Source organism: Onychostoma macrolepis, chromosome 07 (genome assembly GCF_012432095.1).
Source record: "Onychostoma macrolepis isolate SWU-2019 chromosome 07, ASM1243209v1, whole genome shotgun sequence".
In the NCBI taxonomy this organism is placed as follows: domain Eukaryota; kingdom Metazoa; phylum Chordata; class Actinopteri; order Cypriniformes; family Cyprinidae; genus Onychostoma; species Onychostoma macrolepis.
The window spans coordinates 26,321,956-26,344,346 of NC_081161.1; the positions used below are offsets into that span (position 1 = coordinate 26,321,956).

The following is a 22,391-nucleotide window of genomic DNA, read 5'->3' on the forward strand; positions in this document are numbered from 1 at the left end:
TCGTCGGCCAAATCACTGGAAAACCCCAAGAGGCGGGGCAAAATATAAGACATCCGAAATGACCAATGAAAGCTGTAGCTGTCACTCATTGGCCAATAGGAGAGCATGTTTCTCTCCACTAATGTAGCATGTTTGTTTGAACCGTCAGATACACGTTCACACACTGTAAATAATACTCACGCTGATTCCAAATGAAAACGGCCTCGGCTCTACCAATATTACCGGATTTTTTTCTTGCTTCCCTCAAAGTCTCGCCGATATTTTTTCCAGCGGTTTTAAAGTGCACGGAGGAGGCGGCTGTCCCTCCATTAACCGGTAGTAATGCGGAGTGTAGCCAGCGCTGGCTTCAGCTAAACCCACCCGACAATGTCACATAAACACCATCATCACTAGCAGCGCCACGAGAGCTTCTCTGGAATAATCTTTTTCCAAATGCCATCGAAGACAGACGGGTGAATACCGGGATATTTAAACGTCAGGTAAGCGGAGACTGATCGGCTCGTGCTGATGTCACCTGTTTACCTTTAGAGTCTGACTCTGATACATGATCAGCTTTAGATCTGTTACTGTAACAGGATCCACTGATTATACATGACAACACGGCGTTATCCAGCGATGACATTATAGCTAAACCGAGCTCTAGCACTAGGAATAACAGCTAAATAGGAAGCTGTGAGTTTGCATCCTGTACTTGATCATTGTCATTTAGTTAGGCCTGTCCATCTCTTCTGCATCGTCTTCACCCAGCAGCCACAGTCACTGTCTACAGAAAGTGCATAACGCTGATGTGATGTTTACATTGCTGTATTACATAATGCATTCAGTAATTGCACTTCTAAAAGCCTGTTCGTATTCCTAATGTATTGGTATTACAGGTGGGTGTTCCCAGCTCTGCATGGTTTTTATTTGATTTTTTATGTTGATATGGCATCAACTTCTCAGATCACTGTCTGTTTAATATTAAATGATGGATGATGCAGATGGAAAACAGTCAACATCAACATTTTCACAGTGATGTAGTAGTTGTTAACACTGTTTTCTTAGGGGGCCCTGTTTTACATGTCATGCGCTTCACTGCTCAGATGATTGACTTTAAAAACAGGCGAACAAGTGCCATTGAGATGTATGGCTTGACTTGACTTGAAACCCCTTGATACGTTTGCCCAGATCCCTTATATTTACCAGCATGGATAGGATGAAGAGTTATGTTTTTCAAAACCGTGTTGGCCTTTTTAGGATGGCACAAATCACTGCCAGACGACCTGAACTGCTGGGTTTTTCTTACATTTCAGACAGAAGATAACGTGCAATATCAGTAAAAGGTCATGCAGTAAAGCATTCTTTGTCTCCTCTTGTATTCTCGATATTAGTCATTATGCAGTAGTGGTATTTGTGCACCATTATTGTGCATACAGGAAGCTCTGAGTGAGATTTAATTTGCTGCATGAATTCCCCTGCTGCTGGGGAAAAACCAAACAGTCACACAGTCTGTGTGTTCATACTAGTGTGTTTGGCTGGTTATTGTAGTGTCGTGGTCATTGATGAAGTATGCCATTTAGCCTAGTCGGTGGCTGTCATGTGATGTTGCTTAAAGGAATAGTTCACCAATAGGTTCTTTCATCATGTACTAACCCCCATGTCGTGCCAAAACTGCACGACTTACTTTCTTCCATCGCATACAAAAGAAAAAATTTAAAAGATGCTGAACAGCTGTTCTTTATCAATACCTTTCATTGTGCAAAAACACTGAGACATCTTCAAAATACTTTTTTTAGTGTTTTCCAAATATTTTTGTTACAGTTTGGAATTATTTGAGGGTGAATAAATAATGACAGAATTAAAATTTTGCGTAAACCTATAAAACACTGTTTTAAAATATGATGTGTCGAATTCTTCTTAAAAAGTTTAATGGGGGGGAAAAAAACAGCAGAGGTAGAGTGATAATGCTTAAGTCTTGCGGTGTATAAGAGGGTGAAACAGACAGCTCTCAGTGTCCTGTAGCAGAATGTCTGACGCCATGGTGTTTCCATTCAGATCACTTCACTCATGCATTGCTGTTTAGTACAACTTTGTGTTGGTTAAGAACAGAACCGCATTCAACATGCTCTGAATGTGCATTTTACACGGTTCATTTAATTCATTTGCATAAATTATATTGAAAATAGTTATCATAAGTCACAGTCTGTTTTTATTTGCTTTATTTTATTAAAAAAATTGATGACACAGTATTTAACAGTACTATTCTGATAGGTGTTGACAGCACTAAAATACTGAAACATTCTTACAGTATATTTATTAACTTCGTGTCATGTTTAGGCATATCTGCAGCAGTTGAGTCTGTATGCATCCTTGCACAATGTTCCCAGCCATGGCCCTGCAGTTTCTAATTATGGTAATAATATGGCAAATGCTAGTGGGTCACTGCTAGCTCCCTGGAGGAGAGCAGGAAGGATTGGTCAGAGCTAGTAATTTTAGGTGGCAACACACTGGGTACCAAATTCCCTTTAAGGCTAATCAGTTCACTCGGCAGCCATAATTGTAACACCCCCAGACAGCTATTTCCAGCCATGCAAGTACAGCTCCTATTTATCCCCCTTGAATGGAAAGGTATAAAATCTACGTAACTGTTTGTCGTCATTGTATATAAATTACTTATTTGAAACCAGGAATACACTCCGACAATAATTATGTAAATTGTATTTCTTTATCAGATTTTTCAAAAAAAAAAAAAAAAGAAAAAAAAGCGAATGCACATGCATGTTCTAGAATAAACAAAGGGCCTATTAAAATTTTTCGCATTTTCTCTAATAGTGTAAGGCCAGGTGTAAATGCCCTTCCGAAACAGTTGCTTTTGGTAACGTGAATAAGTATATAGCACAGGAATTTACGATTTAATTAGCATGTATGTGGCCAATTGTAAACGGTTTTAACATATCGCATAACTGTCTGATTGGTTAAAACTGCATGAAGTGGCCAAGTGTAAATAAGCCCAAACAGGTGACTGGCTCGGTAAAGCAGGACTTTCATTCCTACATTTATGATTTCCCCTAGGGCTGACACAATTTCAGATTTTCACGAAACGATTATCACAAGAATTCATGAATATGATACTATTTTTCAAAACACTATCAGTCAAATTGGCCAATGAATCGCAATCAAAATTGCTCACAAAAAGATCTTACTGATGATCGGCACATCCTGTAGACTGGGGTGTCTATAAAGGCCCCGATATACTCACTGTGAAGTTCTTTTTTCCTTTTTCGCTTTGGGGTAAAAAGAAGTTTGAAAAATTCTGCTGGAAGCACTTTACACAATAGATTGCTTTAAAGCAAGCAGCTTTACAGTATTAAACATGAAATAACAGTGTCATTATAGCCCTCAGTTAGAATTACAATGTTAGATATAAAGCATCTCTTCGATGTGTTCATGTTTTTACACGCTTCTGACCTTGACGGACTGAACAGAAAAAATGGAGAAGATTTCTACGTCAAAGAAAGCAGAGCCCCAAAGAACACCTACCCACTGCATAATCGCCACAGACCAGTTGTAGTTTGAAGATGTGTACCAGCTGGAGTAAACTTTTTCGGAATGTTTCCTTTGGCAAGCTGTTTCGAATTCCCGAATGGAACTCAAAACAAACTTCGTTTTGGCCTGAATTTGTAAGAAATGACATCACACCAGTTAGTTCTTCAGTTTCGCTTGAAATATATTGGATCCTTGACACCCTGTCTTTTAAAAAATTTTTTTATCAGAATCCAAAGAATCTCCCACACTGGCAAGCTAACTTTTTTGGGGTACGGGTTAGAGTGTCTCGCTTTTGTCTGTCATGTACTTTGACATGATTTTATGCAGCAGTAGGAGTCTTTTTCTTCTTTTTTATGTAATGATGGGTGTCAACCAAAACATATGTGCAGTGCAGCCACCTATTATGTTGGAGTGTGAACCGGATAGTTTCTGGCACTGGATTACTACAATATGTAGAATTCTGTTAAATTTTTTAAATATCACAGTTTGCCTCAATACAGGTATATTGCGACCCCTACGATTTTCACCATATTATGTAGGAGTGGCTCAGGTTTTCTCTGTTGCCGACTGTTTGACAAAATCATGAGCTAAAAGACACTAGACAAACAAAAACTAGACTAACTTTGTTCTTAAATCTTTATACTCTCTCTGTTTTTTAATTATTTCCTGTCTCTCTTTTTCCAGCTCTTTTTGTCCAATCAGTCCATCCATCCCATTGAAAAGGTCATGAAAGCTCCCTCTTCCTAGTCCCACTGACCTTTGACGTGTGTTCCTGCCATCTTCAACCCTCTCATGCTATGCAGCCATGAGCTCTGCGCTATGGAGCCAGGAAAAGCCAGCAGGCAGTTTCCGGGACGACTGGCGCTTCTACATTGTGGTGAAGGAGTGCACTGTGGAAAAACCGGGCCAGAAGACTCTGCGCATCCCACGCGGCAGCCTCGGCCAGGCCTGCCAGGAACGCAACAGCCTGGGTCGCACAATCCCACCCAGCAAGGGTAAGCGCAGCCTGCGCATCCTGGACCAGACCAATGTGGTGGTGAGCGTGGATGAACGGGATGTTATGGAGCTTGAGGAGAAGCTGGCGGAGCTGCTGTTCCCAATCACCAACTGCGAAGAGCGTTACAGCCTGCTGTGCAACAGAGCGCGTCTGGACAGGGCCCGTGACATCAACTGTGGATCAAAAGTTCGAGTGCAGCTGAGGTCTGGCGACGAGCCCCTTCCAGGTGTGGTCCGCTTTAAAGGAGCATTGCTGCCCGACCGAGCACTGAGCGGTATCTGGTTTGGTGTTGAATTGCTGGTGAGCAACACTGTTTGTCTTGTTTGACGTTGTTTGTCTGGTTTTGGGTTAACCTGGTCCTTGAGCATGTGATCATTACAGAACAAAGCTGTATTTGTCTCCAGGGCTGAGCTGGGAGATTTGGACAAACATAATTTAAGCCTGTAGGCTGCTCGTGTGGGTGAAGACCAGTCCCAAACCTACCATCACACATCAACAATGTCTTTTGTTTATATGACACATACAGTCATGGCCAAAAATATCGGCACCCTTGGTAAATATGATCAAAGAAGGCAGTGAAAATTAATCTGCATTGTTAATTATTTTGATCTTTTATTAAAAAAATGCACAAAAATCTAACCTTTCATTGGATAATAAGAATTTAAAATGGGGGGAAATATCATTATGAAATAAATGTTTTTTTCTCTAATACACATTGGCCACAATTATCGGCACCCTTTTATTCAATACTTTTTGAAACCTCCATTTGCCAGTTTAACAGCTCAAAATTTTCTCCTATAATGCCTGATGAGGTAAGAGAACACCTGACAAGAGATCAGAGACCATTCCTTCATCCAGAATCACTACAGACCCTTTAGATTCCCAATTTAACAATGCAGATTAATTTTCACAGCCGCCTTTGATCATATTTACCAAGGGTGCCGATATTTTTGGCCATGACTGTACGTGATGTTATTTATGTGAGTTCTGATGTCTGTGTTGGTGTATGTAATGTCCTTTTCTCCTCTGTCTTGCAGGAGGAGGGCCGGGGTCAAGGTTTCACCGAGGGCTCTTATCAGGGTCAGCAGCTGTTTCGCTGTGAAGAAGAATGCGGTGTCTTTGTTGCACTAGATAAACTTGAGCTCTGGGAAGACGAGGTGGAACGTGTGACGCTAGAGGATAATGACCCGGAAGTGGAAGGCGAAGGACCGCCACTGGAGATCAACTCTCGAGTGCTGGTGCAGACACGGGACGGCCCAGAACGGGGCACTGTTATTTTCTGTGACTTACTGCCTGGCAATGAGAGTCTTGGATACTACGTTGGTGTTGATATGGTAAATGAATTAGATGGTGGTGGTGAATAGCTGTAAGTTATAGTTGCATGCTCTGTATGTTTAATATTACAGTTTTCATTAAGAAATTATCCAGGATGCACCAATATATAAATTCTGGCTGATGCGATGAAACTGTAATCATGTTTCATGTTTTGGCTGCTAATTCATTAAAATGTTAGTTCACCCAAAAATGAAAATTCTTTCATTAATTACTCACCCTCATGTTGTGCCAAACCCATAATACCTTCGTTCAACTTCAGCAAGGCAACTACCACATTCAAGGCCCAGAAAGGTAGTAAGGACATTGTTAAAATAGCCCATGTGACATCAGTGGTTCAACCTTAATTTTATGAAGGTACAAGAATACTTTTTGCATGCAAAGAAAACGAAAATAACGACTTTATTCAATGATTTCTTCTCTTCTGGGTCAGTCTCCGCTGCCATTCATGATGCATGCTACTATCGTAGCTTCATAAAATTAAGGTTGAACCGCTGATGTTACATGGACTATTTTAAGGATGTCCTTAGTATGTTTCTGGGCCTTGAACGTGTCCGTTTTGTTGCTGTCTATGCAGGGTCAGAAAGCTCTCGGATTTCATCAAAAAATATCTTAATTTGTGTTCCAAAGATGAATGAAGGTCTTACAGGTTTGGAATGACATGAGTATGAGTAATTAATGACAGAATTTCCATTTTTGTGTGAACCAACCCTTTAATTCTATGTTATTTTGTCTAAATAACATATTTTTGAGACTTGATAAAGATTAAATTTAACAGTGTTATTAAATTTATGAGTGTTTTTAAGGATTAACTTTAAGTGATGGGACCAATATATTGTACATCTCTTTAAAATACACTACCATTCAAATGTTTAGGGTCATTAAGATTTTTAAAGATATATTACTTCTATTTAGAATAGGCATATTAACTTTATAATGACATTTATAATGTTATGAAAGATTTAAAAAAAAAAATGCTGTTCTAAGAATCCCGGGAAAAAAGAAAAAAGCACCAAATCAGTATACTAGAATGATTTCTGTAGGATCATGTGACACTGAAGAGTGTAAAGGAGAGTAATGGCTGCTGAAAATTCAGCTGTCATCACAGGAATAAATTACATTTTAAAATGTATTGCAATAGAAAATGATTAAATCGTAATAATATTTCACAATATTACTTTTGCAGACTTATGCAAGCTTAACTTCATAACATTAAAAACATTAGTCGGCGCCAATGGCCTCGTGGGCAGCCTGCCAACATGTAGCAACGTTTCGCTTCGGGTATCCCGGGTTCGAGTCCTGGCTTGAGGACCTTTCCCAATCCCACCCTCCTCTCTCTCATCCACTTGGCTTCCTGTCGACCTACTGTCCTATCTAAATAAAAAGGCATAAAATGGCAAAAATAACTCTTAAAAAAAAAAAACATAAAGTCTTTCCAACTCTCTTTCCGAAACTTTTGAATGGTAGTGTATGTCAAAATAGTTTGGATGTTCTCCTCCAGTGAGACAGATGTCAGCGTGGAGGGATGGACTGAAGGAGAGATGTAGAGACAGCTCAGTTTTCTCTGTGTGACCACCATAATGGCATGCTGCCAAATGCTCACACAAGACACAACCAACACACGCCATTCCACTGTTCTCGTCTTTTCACCCTTTGTTTCTGTCTCTTCTGTCACTGCTCTCTCAGCAGAGCTCAGCTGGACTTGCTATCACTGACATCTAAATAGTGTAGATGTGAATAGGTTTAGGTTTTGAAGAGTTTTACTTTTTTTCAGGACATTATTTTGCTCTTGGTGTTTTGAGTAATGGATTGTATAGATTAGACTTAAATATATATTTGGGTCTACGTTAATGCATGAATTATTGTTTTAACTGTAATTTATTATACACTAAGAATATTTGATGAGTTGTGTTTTTTTTGTTTGAACAGATAACATAAAATAGTACCTAGGAAAAGGCTATACATTTGAACAGTAGAGATCTGGTATGTAAAGGGTGTGGGTTTAGAGTCCAGAGACATCAGTCGTTCTGATGATAGTGTAGGTTGTGTAGTGTAGTCATTAGAGAATTACAGCCCTCAGTTAGTGAGACGGGTCCTGTCTGGGTCAGAACAAGAACGCAGATGAAGATTTCCATTAGGAGATCCAACCTTTGTTTGGCACGTGTTTATTTTGAGATGGAAATTACAGTGTTGTAGATGCGAAGGTTTATGAGATGATCTAGGTCAGGTGCAGTAATAGGGTGCTGTACCTCTCTCCCTCAGGACAATCCCATTGGAGACTGGGATGGGATCATCGACGGCAAACAGCTGTGCAATTTTGCTAGTCTTGAACACACCCGTCTCGTCCCCATCTGTGATGTGATGCCAGGTAAGGGCTCTCACTTCTTACTTCTGTAGTTTTTCAGATGAGAGTATTAGATTTTATTCTGGCTCTGAGTTTGTTTACTGCTAGAAACCTGGTGTTATTTGCACCGTTTGTTTCTTAATTGAGTTTGAGCACCTCAGATTCAAAGTACAACAAGTAACTTGGTTGTTACAAAAGTAAAAAAAAAAAATATTAGGAAACATGAGGTTTTATAAAATATGAATGAATTTAAATTTTGAATTTACTAAATTAAATACATTCATTGCAGTTATTAAAATGCATATGCAGTTTATTTAAAAAAAATTGTAAATACATTTCTTTTCTATGGATTGTTTATAGATTGTTGATATTTCTTTGTGTGTTTTAAATTTCAAGTCAGGGTGTAGGATAAATATTTGCTGTCTGAAAGCAAAGGGCTCTAGTGTGTGTGTGTGTGTGTGTGTGTGTGTGTGTGTGTGTGAGTCATGTTAACATGCAGGAAACAGAAGCTCTTTTGTCTAAAGGCCTTGTTTTTTGTGAGTCTGTGGAGCTCTCTTTGTTCCCTCCATTTATTGATTTGTTTGTTTGTGTGCATGTGTATGTGTGTGGGCAAAACTTCTTGTCTTGGTTAATGTCTTAAAGCTACCACTCTTCCTTAATTTATCTGTGAAACTATAGGGGATCTGTAAATGCAGTCATCAGGGTGTAACCTGCTGCTTTTTGCGTGATGCTGTATGTGACATTACCAAAATCTTATGTCAAAGTATTAGTATTTTGTATAACAGTAAATATATGTATTGTGATATATTTGTTGAAAGTTTTACCCAAAAATGTTTGAGATATTTCATAATTATGAAGTATTACCTTTTTTTTTTTTTTTTTGGTGGGGGAGGGGTGGATTACATTTTGTTATTTTTATTTGGAACTCACACCAAAAGTTCAGATTAATAAATTGTTAATGTTGTTGGACAAATCCATACAATACAATAACCTTGAAAATCTAAATTTAAGTTTAAAAGAAAAATAAATCTCCTTTGCCCCATGTAAGGAAGAGAATCTTATGGATGTTGAAGAACATGAGAAAATAGTGTTTTTTTATTTTTTTAGGCGAGCTATTTGCTTGTATTGAAACTTGTTTGTCTTTGTTTGCAGAATACTCAATGCAGGATCAGAGGCTGCCCAAAGTCTTTGCCTGCAGGGCTGGCAGTGACAAACCTGGCAGCCAGAGCAAACCAAAGAGCAAAGGTATTATTCCTGTTATATCTTTAAACAGTTAATAGTGTTTGGCGATATGAGCAAACTCTTATATATGACTAATTTCATTTCATTATATAGTTATTTTTTGCTGTAAATAATTTTACAAAACCAACATTTAGATACCAATGAAATTTCATTATTTCAATACCAGTGCAAATACTACTCTAACCAATGTGAGTAAAAAGTAATTATTGAAAAAAGTATACAGTCCATGTTTTTTCAATCAAGAGAAATGAGTGATTTTTCTCCTTTTGTTTGATAACAGCATAGACAGCATCAGGTATATTAATCTGATGTTGCTTTCAAACCTAATACAATTTGCTTTACTTTCAGAAAGTTTGTGGTAACTGCATTTTTTTTTTTTTGATTTAAAAAATGAAAGAAAGAAAGAAAACCTTATAAAAATAATTTTTGAGTACTGATATAAATCCTTTAAGGATGAAGCACTCTCTTACAATCTGTCTCTTGCTTTTACTAGCTCTAATGTCATTTTCTGCTCTTTTGCGTAAATTTGTAAATTAGTCCTAAATTCTGTCCTGATGGATCATGTGAAATCTTCACCAGACGTGATTTCGGCTAGAATGCACACACAAATAAGTTGTTGAACATTAAATCCCACATGTATTCCCTCTTTCTATACCTCTCCCTATCTCTCTCTCTCTCTCGCTCACACACACACACACACACACACACACACACACACACACTGTTTACTGTCTTCCTGTTTTCCTATCTTCCTATCGTGATTGTTATTCAGGGTTAGGCCTGCAGCCTGGCAGCAGGAGCAAGTCTGAGTTTTATTATACGCTAAATGGCAGCTCGGTTGATCACCCTGCTCAGTCCAAAGCCAAAAGCACATGGTACATAGATGAAGGTAATCAATAATCAATACAGATGGACAGACTGGGAAACTCTAATAATAAAGATCTTAACGGCAAGGTGCCTTCCTGCTAATATTCAGCCTAAAATTAGAGCACACTCAACTTTAGTTACCTTTAATAGTGTTGGGAAGAAAAAGTCACATGTTAATCAATGCCTTCGAATGCATCAGTGGTGATTTGAAAAGGCAACTTGCTGCTGAGATCTTTTATTGGGAATCCGGTTCACTGTGACGTGAATGGCGCGTGACCTCATAGCATGACATCATTGATCAGAAAATCTCAGGTGATGTTCTGTATTGCAGTCATTTGTGTTTGTATTTCAAATTCAGTTTTCAATTGAATGTAGTTATGAGGCAATAAGAAATTTGAAATTTATCTACTCGTCAGTTAAGTATTTATTTATTTTCTATTTTAATTTTATTTATCTTTTTTTAGAAAACTGCATTAATTTGTATCACACATATAATGTTTAGTATTTATTTCCAGTTTTATGTATGATTTGTGAAAGCCTTTATAGTTGCTATCAGGTGTATTCGATATTTCTCCACTCATCCATTGTGTAATTGTGTGTGTTTGAATGCTTGTATTTGGCAATGAACGCACTGGGAGACTGTATTCCTTAAACATTGCTTTCATCTGTGTAATTATTTCATATTTTATGTCACTCTTTACTAACGAGCACTATTGGAGGATGTTTCAGGGCCGGTCTGTGATTGGTAAAGGGGTTTACATTGTGTTTGTGGCCTGTGCTGCTTTCATTCTCATTCACCAGACTGTCATTCTTCCAGTGGTGACTTTTTTTCTGTAGCTCAGTGTTTCTCCAATATCTTCATATTTCATGTGTTGGTGTGTGCTTCAGTGAGGAGAAAATAGCCTGCACTAATCAGTTTTTTTAGCATACCCTACCGTTCAAAAGTTTGAGTCAGCGAGATTATTTTTTTTTCAATCAGCAGGGATGCATTAAATTGATCAAAAGTGACGGTACATGCATGCACGCACGCACACACACATTTTGAACTTTCTATTCATCAAATAATACTGGAATTGGATAAATTTCATTTAAAATGGATATTTTACCCGTTTTCAACGTATATTAAGAAATGTTGTTTGATCACCACTTCAGCATTAGAATTATTTCTGAAGGATCATGTGACACTAGAAAACTTTTCTTAAATTGCAATATTTTAACAATATTGCAGTTTTACTGTATTTTTGATCAAATAAATGCAGCCTAAACATTTAAAAAGAACCCCAAACTTTTGAACAGCAGTTTAGCAGTATATAAATGTAAATCTTCTTAATGACAGATGAATCTTTAATTCAAGATGCTATTGTCAATCATTTAGTATCTGTGAATCCATTAAATTTATTATGTCATCTGATCAGTTTATATCGACTGAGCAATTCCTGGTCCTCCACACTGATGCATCATCTTCTTATTATGACCTCTTGGTACAGCCTCTTATTTCTTTGGCTTTGTTTCTTGATAGTTGGCGAGGACCCGGCCAAATCCCTGACGGACACGCCCCCAGACTTCAACCCAAGCTCGTCCCCTTCTCGAGCTCCGCCCACAACCTCATCGTTGTCCAATGATAACAAGTTCCACTCCCTGCCCTTTAGCTTGAGCCACAAAGTTGGCTCCAGTGGGAGCATGAGCCATGGCCCTCTCTCCCTGTCCGCGGGCTCAGTGATGGGGGAGCAGCAAGAGGTCCTGCCACCTGCTACCACTCCTGTCCAGAGGCCTCCCTCACCTCCACAAGGCCAGCCAGGGTTAGAGGTCGGGTCATTGGTGGAGGTCAAAGAGAACCCACCACTTTGCGGGGTCATCCGCTGGGTTGGTCTACCTCCAGGACTACAAGAGCCACTCGCTGGGCTGGAGCTGGTCAGTAGATTTGTGTGTGTTTGTTTGCTGTAGCTACTTCAACTACATAAGTTACAAGCACCAAATCAGCATATCAGTATGATTTCTGCTGAAAATTCAGCTTTGCCATCACAGAAATAAATCACATTTTATATATATATATATATATATATATATATATATATATATATATATATATATATATATATATATATATATATATATATATATATATATAATATATGGCAGGACCTCTTGCTACTGTTTACTATATTTTTGATGATAAATGGATCTTTGATGAGCATTAAGAGACGTCTTTCAAAAACACTGAAAAAAAATAAAATTGCCCTGTTATGTTTCTTTTGTGTGTGTTTAGGAGGAGGAGTGTGTGGGCTGCACTGATGGAACGTTTAAAGGGATTCGTTATTTTACGTGTCCACCAAAGAAAGCTCTGTTTGTCAAACTGAAGTGCTGCAGGCCTGACTCACGATTCCCATCCTTACATCATTCACCCAACCCCATAGAACGATGCAACTCCATAGGTAAGAAATACACTTTAATTGTCAGAGTCCATATTCCTATGCTGATGATTACGATGGCTTACATACAGTAGTTAACCAGATTCAGGGATATGCAATGTTAATGTCCAGTGCTATACAAGCTTTATAAACCGCATTTGCAGCATAATTTTGATTTTATCTAAAAAGTTTTTTCGGAGCAAAAATTGCAGGTACATTAACACACTAAAGCCCTTGGTATACTTCATTTTCTGTGTTCTGCTCTGTCTAGTGCATAACTGAAAGCACAAGCCTGTAAAAGTATACTCTGTTGACCCTGAACGTGGATAGATGTGTTCTGCTTGTGCAAAGTGCTTTGAGCGCTCAGATCACTAGTACATACTGATGATGTGATTTGAGCTCCACGCAAAAAAAAAAAAAAGGAAAATCGGGCTGCACATGGACAGTGTGTGCAGACAACAGCAGATTATTCTGACAACATTTACATCACATAAACTGTCTGTGAGCTGGAGTGAAACGTGGACAAGGGAAAAATACTGTTGGCATAACTGTGGAAGTAAATGACCCACAGTCCAGTATTTGTTGTTGTTAAAGTGTTTAGTTTTGTTTTTTAAATTCCTTTGTATGTATACGTTTTGTATGTAAGTGGATGAACTACTTTGCATTACAGACATGTAGGGGTAGTTAGCTCCATGTAAACTGCTTTACTGATGCCATGTCTTTTCTGGTATCTTTGCATGTCACCGTGACAAAGCAGTTTGACTTAAATTTTGCAGAGATGAGAATAGGAATACTGTCATACTAGTATTGTTAACTTGTACAATAAACAAATCTTGTGGCTATACGTTGAAAATAGCATGCGTTTTCATCATTTTTTTTTTTTATAAACTGAAAGTCAAAGTTTATTTTGTGTAGTAATTAACATTTGCACTGTAGATCCTCCAGTAGATCTTAACATGTTGATGTCAGAACACGATTTATAAAATCTCTGAGCACTGACGCTCACATTGTACTTAATCGATATGACTGATCAGTGGGGTTTTATTCCGCAGCTTTTGGGGGTTACCTAAGTGAAGTAGTTAATGAGAACACTCCTCCTCGGACAGAAAATGACTGTTTAGAGGTGATGGTGGGGAAAAAGAAAGGAATACAAGGACATTACAACTCCTGCTATTTGGACTCTACTCTGTTCTGGTGAGCATACACACCCAAACACACACATGTCTGGTTTGCTATCCTTGTGGGGACTCTCCATGGGCGTAATGGTTTTTATACTGTACAAACTGTATGTGTTATTGCCCTACACCTAAACCTACCCCTTACAGGAAACTTGTAGGAAACCTTACAGTAACCATTTAGTATGTTTTTTTTAAGCCTTTTGAATTACGGGGACATAGGCAGTGTCTATGTCTTTGTCTTCAAATTGTAATACCTCTGTCATACCCTTGTCATTATACAAATTTTGTCCCCGTAAACTACAAAAACAAGTACACACACACACACACATACACACACACACACACACACACACACAGTGTTTAATTTCTCTGTATCTCGATGATATCTACTCTATGAGAGTTAAAAGTATGAATTACTTTACACATTACACTTTACATTAGTTTGCCACTAGTGCAATGAATTTGCTTAAAAAGATAATTTGTTAATGTTAAATTTGTAAATATGTATTCTACTGTCTCTTTCTGCATGTCAGTCTTTTCTCCTTTAGTTCTGTGTTGGATACGGTGCTCCTGAGGCCAAGATCTAAAACTGATGTAGAATATTACAAAGAGACACAAGACTTACTGCGCACAGAAATAGTCAACCCACTACGAATGTGAGTGCCATACAGTTTATTACTGCATATTATTTGGCTCAAAGTACTTGTAAACATTCTACATTTAAGTATTGATCCAAATATTCCCTTTTACTCATTCTTGTGACAGACCTGGTTGTGACCTTTTATTAATCTCTGTGTGTGAATTTGTTAGACATGGCTACGTGTGCGCCACTAAAATCATGAAACTTAGGAGGATATTGGAGAAAGTGGAGGCAGCGTCAGGATTCACTTCAGAAGAGAAAGGTCAGATAAGTCTCAAAGAAATGCATTGATGAAGAAATACTGCCCTCTAGAGATGCAAACAGAAGCTCTTAGGCACTTGTTTTATTCAGCTTTTGAGATATTTTCATGTTGAGTGGTTGTAATATTGAGGAAGAACATTTTTTACCGGAAATGTTTATACTGCATTGTATTGGTTGGAAAACACTACTCTCCTTTCAAAATATTAAGAAATAATATTTTCAGCTACACAGTATGACAGTAATAATTATGGCAGACCTGTTGTAATGTTGTGTTTTTTTTTTCTTCTTTCAATTACTTCATAGAAGCTTTTAAAGATCTTATCTTACATCCTTGCTGTTTTAGGGAACATTGTGCAAACATACTGAAACACAGGTGGCACCTATTATGTCCACTTCGTGCTTTTATAAAGTTATCACACATGGCCCTGATATGACACAGAACATTACATTCTTAATAAAAGAATACATAGTTAAAGTTATACACTTTTATAATAAGGATGCTAATTTATTGCACTCCAAATTGAATTGCTCCAAAAAAAAAAAAAAAAATCTCTACACTGATCTAGAGTGCCAAAAATGTATTAAATACAAAATATTTACTATATGTTTATATTATAGTAGTTAAAGTTATCATGGTTACACTTTATTTTAAGGTGTCCTTGTTACACGTTACATGTACTTACTATTATAATAACAATAAATTATGAATAATTATTAATCCAAACCCTAATCCTAAGCCTAACCATATAGTAAGTACATGTAGTTTATTAATATTACTCAGTACTTAAATGTAAAATTACACTGTAACAAGGACACCTTAAAATAAAGTGAAACTGTTATCATATGGCCCCACTTTATTTATTGTATTGTACTTATTTATAAACACATTATTTATAGTTTCTTTAACTTCTGTGTGCTAACTTTTAAATTAATAATTTGATAAGATGCACTTATGTACATACATGTTTTTACTTTGTACTTGTATAAAAAGGATTTATTACGCTGTTAATTACACTGTAATTACACTGTTAACCCACCTTTAACACATGCAATGAAATATGTCCCTAACCTTACATGTATCAAAAATAAATGTTACAGAAACTAAGTACATACTAGTTAAAGACACCTAATATAAAGTGGGACCTCTTGAGTAGGTACTGTATGTTCAACACCAAAAATCTTTATTGTATAAAAAACACTTTCAAGATGATCTACATTTACTACATAACTACAAAGAACTGTGAGATGAATTGTATTAAATTGATTGATTGCCATAGTTCAAATATCTAAGTGTGTTACAGTATATCAAAGCTTCTGTGTGGAGTGACAGTAAGGCGCTCTCTTTCTGTTTAGATCCTGAGGAGTTCCTCAACATCCTTTTTCATCACATCCTGAGAGTCGATCCTCTTCTCAAACTTCGGTGCATCTCTGACACCCTTCAAATCCATGCTAATCACCACAAAGGTGTTATTAAAAAGTGGTGTTTTTGTCTTTGTAAAAACATGATTGTATTATTTGCAGGTCTGCAGGACAGAAGGTTCAGGACTGTTACTTCTATCAAATCTTTATGGATAAGAAAGATAAAGTGTTGGTGCCAACCAGCCAGCAACTTCTGGAGTGGTCCTTCATCAACAGTGATCTCAAATTTGCAGAGGTATGTACACAAGATATGCTCTGAATCTTTCCTTTGTTGAACAGCATAATTAGAGGAGAGGCCACTTTCACTTTCATTGTTCTTTACAACATATTCTTTTATTTTATAAAAAAAAAAAAAAGCCCAAACAAAAATATATATCTATTTTTTTTTTTTGTAAATGTATTTATTTGGGGTCCGTAAGATTTGTTTAAACTTTTTTTTTGAAAGACATCTTTTGTTCACCAAGGTTGCATTTATTTGATTCAGAATACAGTAAAAAGAGTAATACTGTGAAATTGTAATTTAGATTCTTTGAATAGGAAGTTTAAAATAACTGCATTTATTTGAAATAGAAACCTTTTGAAACATCTTAAATGTCTTTTCTACTGTCAGTTCTGATTAATTTAATGTATACTTGCTGAAGCACATAGAAAAAAAAAAAAATGAAAAGAGAATTAAGATGCATTTAGATGAGAATTTCCACATCCAAATGAAGGGCACTGTCATGTTCTTGTCTGTTTGTTTCTGTCCAGGCCCCTTCTTGCCTTATAATTCAGATGCCTCGTTTTGGGAAGGACTTTAAGATGTTTAATAAGATCTTCCCTTCTCTGGAGCTTGACATCACAGATCTATTAGATGACAGTGAGTCAGTTCAATAACTGATTTCATTTGTGCTGTTATTAGAATACCATTCCACGTATCAAAGTAATATATCTGTTTGAGATAAAGAACTAATATTATTCTAATATGCATCATTCTGGCTGTGCTCTATGTTTTCTGTGTTTAAAGGAAAATGATATAGCAAATGTTTTTGTCAGCTCCTAGAGAATGTCGAATTTGCGGTGGCTTGGCTCTTTATGAGTGCAGAGAGTGCTATGAAGATTGTGACATCACACCAGGAAAGATCAAGCAGTTCTGCGAAAAGTGCAATACACAGGTAGGACACAAGACGCAAACATGTTCTTCTAGCTCTAAGAAAATTCAGTTATCTTTGTCCGCAGTACCTGTCATATCCACTAGATGGAGACTTTTCCAAATGAATAATGCTCAAGCTCGCTTGTCTACAGTAATTCCTTTCAGTGGTTAAATATCCATATTTATGTTTACATGTTTTTTTCCTGTATATCTGTCCTCGCATATGTGTTCATTTCCTGGACCTTTAGGTACATCTGCACCCACGGCGTAAGTCTCATCGGTATGTTAAGCTATCTATACCTAAAGAGCTGCAGGAGTCTGTTTGGAGACAGGGATCTTACCCTCACCAGCAGATGGAGCTGTTTGCCGTGCTCTGCATTGAGACGAGCCACTATGTCGCCTTTGTCAAATACGGATCTGCAGACTCGGCCTGGCTATTCTTCGATAGTATGGCTGACCGTGACGGTACATAGGACTTTCTATATATTATATCTAATATAATTTCAATATAATCGATCTAATATCATTTTAATAAAGCTCCCACTTCTTGAGTTTTATTGAATAAATTGACTCGCTATACTTTTACTGAATTGTCATCTTTTTTTCTCTGTTTTTGGTGGTAGGCGGTCAGAACGGGTTTAACATCCCACAGGTGTCCCCATGCCCTGAAGTAGGAGCCTACCTGAAGATGACCCCAGAGGAACTCCACGCACTGGACCCCAAGAACATCCAGGGCTATGCACGCAGACTTCTCTGTGACGCCTATATGTGCATGTACCAGAGTCCCACCATGAGCCTCTATAAATAGAGAGGGAGAAATAAAGAAGGATGCAAAGGTAGGAAAGGGAATGGCCAAGAAGGAGAGAGATGAGGGAACGAGGGAACAGAGGAAAGGGGCTGTGGTGAAGAGAAAACGAGGAGGAAAAAATGTGCCCAGGAAGATGCACTCCCACATCCGGTTGCCTCATCCTCTGATCTGCATCTCTCTGTACATACTGCAGGGTAAATACAGTCATGAGAGCGAAGGCAAGATCAAGAGAACGAACGAAAAAGCCTATTTGCACTGTGTGAGAGCATATGTGTTTGTGTGTGTATGTTGAAGTGTCGTTGTTGTTTTCTCTGATTTGTGCCGTCTTTGGCTCAGCTCAAACTCTTGAGTGTTCGGAGCGGTGTTTTGCACGGAGAGAATTCGCAATCTTTCCAGCCCTCAGGTGTTTCGCAGATGCTCACTCACCTGATGGCTTCACATTTGCCACCGACCCCTCCAAACAACAACACATTCTACCCCTGTAAATGAAGCCTTGGATGAATGACCAAAACAGGATGTTTCCCCTCTGTCTGAATTCTTCCATTCGTCATCAACCCATCTTAATGCACTGCAGCGTCCAGCATTAATTATAGTTCAGACGCACTGTGTGTAGTCCCTGTTTTTGCCTTTATATTTTGCTGTGAAGTCTTTGTCAGGTGTGTTCACATACAGCAGAGCCCTTGACTGCCATGCACTGGTCCCAGATCAAGACAGAAGAATGAGATGATTAAGCACACTTTTTTTTTTTTTTTTTTTTGACATGAAGAATAATATAATTGAGCTTTTTCTTGTTAAAAGAGTAATTATTTCATTTTATTATGATTTGGTTTTTATAAATGTGGAAATGATATTATTTTAAATATTGCAAAAAAAAAAATAAAATAATAATAATACTAGCAGCTTCCCAGGCCATGCTCTCAAAATTGTAAATTAGTGGTAAATTACTTCTTACAGATACGAGTCAATTTTTGCAAGTATTATGATGATATGAAATTCCAGAAGTTACTGTTTTGCAGTCAAGGACATGTTCCTGTAATAAAAAACTGATTCCTGTTTGTATATGACATGCTCTGGTTTGAGTGTTCACGGTGGAGGCTGAAAATGGGCAGAAGCTGTTTCATGCTAAACTGCAGTGCTGTTGGCTAATTTGAGGTAACACTTTTCGAGATACTGGATTGATGTACTGTGCACATTTTTACTGTGGGTTATCGGATTGTTTACATGGCCTGGTTTAAACTGAAGGGTTATGGAAAGACACATGCATTGGGGTTGTTTTTTAATCTCTGCTGATGTAACCGTACACTATGGGAGAGATTCTCCGTGAGCGGCTGTAATGGGAGAAAGGATGACGACTAGTGTACTTGTGTAAAATGAAGCCAGGTGGACTTTATCATCTCTGTGCTGTTCTCTTAAATGTTAACTAAATTAAAACTCCATTTTGAAAACAGCTTTTGTGGTAATGGCTGTACTGCTTTTGATTTGCTTATTTGGGATTGTTTGTTAAAATGTGTGTGTGTGTGTTTTTAAATAGAAGTGAAGACAAGCAAGAGGAAGGAGTGCAGTTTGTATGTGTGTGTGTGTGAAGTGAATATTTACCTTGAAAAGTTGACAGATGTGCCACCAAGCTGTGAGAATCTGTGTCTTCGCATGTCACTGAGATGTGTGCAGCATTTGTGCTTTGATGCCAGCAGTGTTTTCATCTGCCACGTGTCTGAGTGTGTGTGTTTGTAGATGGGCGAGGTGTGTTTGGATGTCCGTTGCCTTCAGTGTTGTCATAAGTCTGTGAGTGTTTGTGTGGGGATTTGTCAACTGCCAGCGGTGCTGCTTTCACCTGTCACCTGTGTGGATCTCATTAACATGGTGTCACGACCAGGGCATGATGTGGTCTCGGACGCAAACACACCAAAGCTGGACAGATGGGGCTGATCTGTAGTGAAGGCTTAGCAGGTGGACACACACACACACACACACACACACACACCCACCCCACATCAAGTCTCCACCCCTGATGACCTCATATGGTCACAGCCATTACATGTTCAGTTGTGCCAGTAGATGTAGCGATATAAGTCACACTATATTTTAATGTTTCATTGTTAAGGTCTTTGCACACTGAGTTTGAAATTCTTGTCAGAAATTTTCGCACGTTAAAAAAATAAATACAACCTCATGGTGTGTCAGTCACGTTTACACACTTCCTCCTGTCATAAAAAGATGCGGACCGGGTTCGATTTTCTGCGTTTTCGCATCTGTAGCAAGCATTTTGATAGGAAAGGACGACATATAGGGGGAAAAAAAAAAAAACGTATACGAAAATTTAATAGTAATATTGTAGCTTTAGGTTTCGGATTTGTTTTAATAATAAATAATTAACTTTTTTATTACTGTAATAAATACAAGAAATGTTTAAGGAGGACACATTAAAATAAAGTGCTAACAAATTTCACATTTGGGTACTCTAATAGGTCTGTTTAGTGCTTCATAAATCATAGGTGACACTTTACAATAGGGTCTCATTTGCTAACATTAATTAATGCGTTATCTAACGTTAACTAACAATGAGCAACATATGCTTGCACCTTTGTTAATGTTAGTTATGTAGTTAATGTTATGAAAAGTCTTAAAAAATACATTAGTAAATAAGATTAATAAATGTTGTGTAAGTATTGTCTACTGTTACTCCATGCACTGTAAGTAAACTTTTTTCGAAGTTCTAAATAAAGCTGATTATTGGAATACATTTGTAAGAAAATACTATTTCAATGTTTCTAATTAAAAATTTCACTTATGTGTTTCTTTGTAATTATTTGTGAAATTTACTATCTATTTCTTAGTGAAGATTGTTTTTACACCATCTTTTTAGTTTAATTAATATTAACAAATAAAACCTTTTTGTAAAGTGTTACCAAATCATGTTTCTCCCAAATAAAAATATATTTTAGTAAAAAGCACCACTGCCTCTTAGCCTTGTCGTCTTGTACACTTCAAGCCTGTGAAATGCACAATTGTCGTGCTAGTATTTGTCATCACAACAGCTGGCACACAATGCTCTCATGTAGCTTTATGCTGTGGCATATGCCTGCTGTGTGCCATGTGCTAATTTAGCCTACGTTGGCGCTACCTGACCAGATGGAGAACAGTATTGCCATTCTCACCATTATAGTATAGCCTTGGGGGGTGAATGTCAAATAAAATCAAAGCATATGGATTATCCTTCTCTGTCGACTTTGATTCTGATAAACAGAAGATCTGCTGTTGTCAGAGGTTTACCTCAGAGTCTCCTGATGAGAGTTCAGGAATGTAAGGATTAGTTTTGTGTGTGCTTTCTCTATGTGGACGGATAGTCCATGTACTGTACACTCAAAATATGAGTTTTGCTTCTTGTTCAATTTACTTAATAAGCTAATGGAACACAGTTCTTGAACATTTTATCAGCTGAATTTCACGGTGTGCAGTCCACCTAAATTTTTAAAATAGAAGTTTACTTAATCTGTTTATGTTTGGATGGCCCGAAGATTTATGGTTCCCAGCATGCTTTGCATGAGACCGGATGGGCAGAGTAAATGTTGAAGTGAAGTGCTATTTTATGTGTTTTTGAGCAAGATGAAAAAGGGTGAAGCTCTTATCTTGAGTTTTGGTGGTTGCCATAATGCTGAAAAGTGGCACTTGTGCTTGGGTTGAGAATGCTAGCTCGTGACTGTGGTATACATTGCTTTGCTCAATGAGAAATTGGACTCTATAAACAAGCGCTTCCACATATCCACTGCCACTTTTGGTGCAGTTCAGTATGTGGAAAATGTGAGAAAATTAAGCACAAAATGAGATCTTGAGTAAGTGTCCCACAACAGGACAAAGCAAGTATTTAAAACCTCTGGAATTCATTACTAAGAAGTTATGTCAAATTTCATATCCAAAAAAAATAATTAATGAGGCTTCACTTCACTTGGGTGTTTATTATTTTTAATTATTCCACTTATTTCACCATAATTACGACAACTTAAAACACTGTTCAAATGTTTTATTTCAAGACATTTGTCAGATTTTCTCATACCAAGACTTGGTCAGTGTCTTTGGTCATGTTTAGTTCTTGTACATTGTAAGGACCTTTGAAATAAATTAAATGGTTTGGCAAAGTGATATAAAACTGTAATGCAGTTGACAGACCTGAAACTGCTTCATAGCTGTGGATTTACTGCACACTTTAGAACCAATCAACAAATCAGAATCAAGCATTCAAC

The 22,391-nt window shown here is 37.5% G+C and overlaps 1 protein-coding gene across 2 annotated transcripts; it reads left to right on the plus strand.

Moving 5' to 3' along the window:
• The first annotated feature begins 124 nt into the window (after positions 1 to 124).
• Positions 125 to 19,600, plus strand: cylda (cylindromatosis (turban tumor syndrome), a). 2 transcript variants are annotated; one of them, XM_058782366.1, is made up of 17 exons: positions 125 to 479; positions 4,210 to 4,822; positions 5,560 to 5,856; positions 8,117 to 8,222; positions 9,351 to 9,443; positions 10,213 to 10,329; positions 11,827 to 12,218; positions 12,574 to 12,739; positions 13,768 to 13,909; positions 14,427 to 14,549; positions 14,704 to 14,795; positions 16,148 to 16,214; positions 16,316 to 16,448; positions 16,964 to 17,072; positions 17,249 to 17,367; positions 17,594 to 17,810; positions 17,969 to 19,600. In XM_058782366.1, exons 2-17 carry the CDS (start codon positions 4,331 to 4,333, stop codon positions 18,151 to 18,153), a joined length of 2,850 nt encoding a protein of 949 aa, XP_058638349.1. In that variant the 5' UTR covers positions 125 to 479; positions 4,210 to 4,330; the 3' UTR covers positions 18,154 to 19,600. The 2 variants fall into 2 exon arrangements, with proteins under 2 accessions (XP_058638349.1, XP_058638350.1); XM_058782367.1 differs by lacking the exon at positions 10,213 to 10,329 and having other exon boundaries at positions 126 to 479.
• The last annotated feature ends 2,791 nt before the right edge of the window (positions 19,601 to 22,391 follow it).

Excerpts from the sequence above, each read along its gene's own strand:
- cylda (XM_058782366.1), top strand. The coding sequence starts at position 4,331 with ATGAGCTCTGCGCTATGGAGCCAGGAAAAGCCAGCAGGCAGTTTCCGG. Across the intron at positions 4,823-5,559 it reads GGTTTGGTGTTGAATTGCTG|GAGGAGGGCCGGGGTCAAGG; the intron begins GTGAGCAACACT and ends TCTGTCTTGCAG. Across the intron at positions 17,811-17,968 it reads TAGTATGGCTGACCGTGACG|GCGGTCAGAACGGGTTTAAC; the intron begins GTACATAGGACT and ends TTTTGGTGGTAG.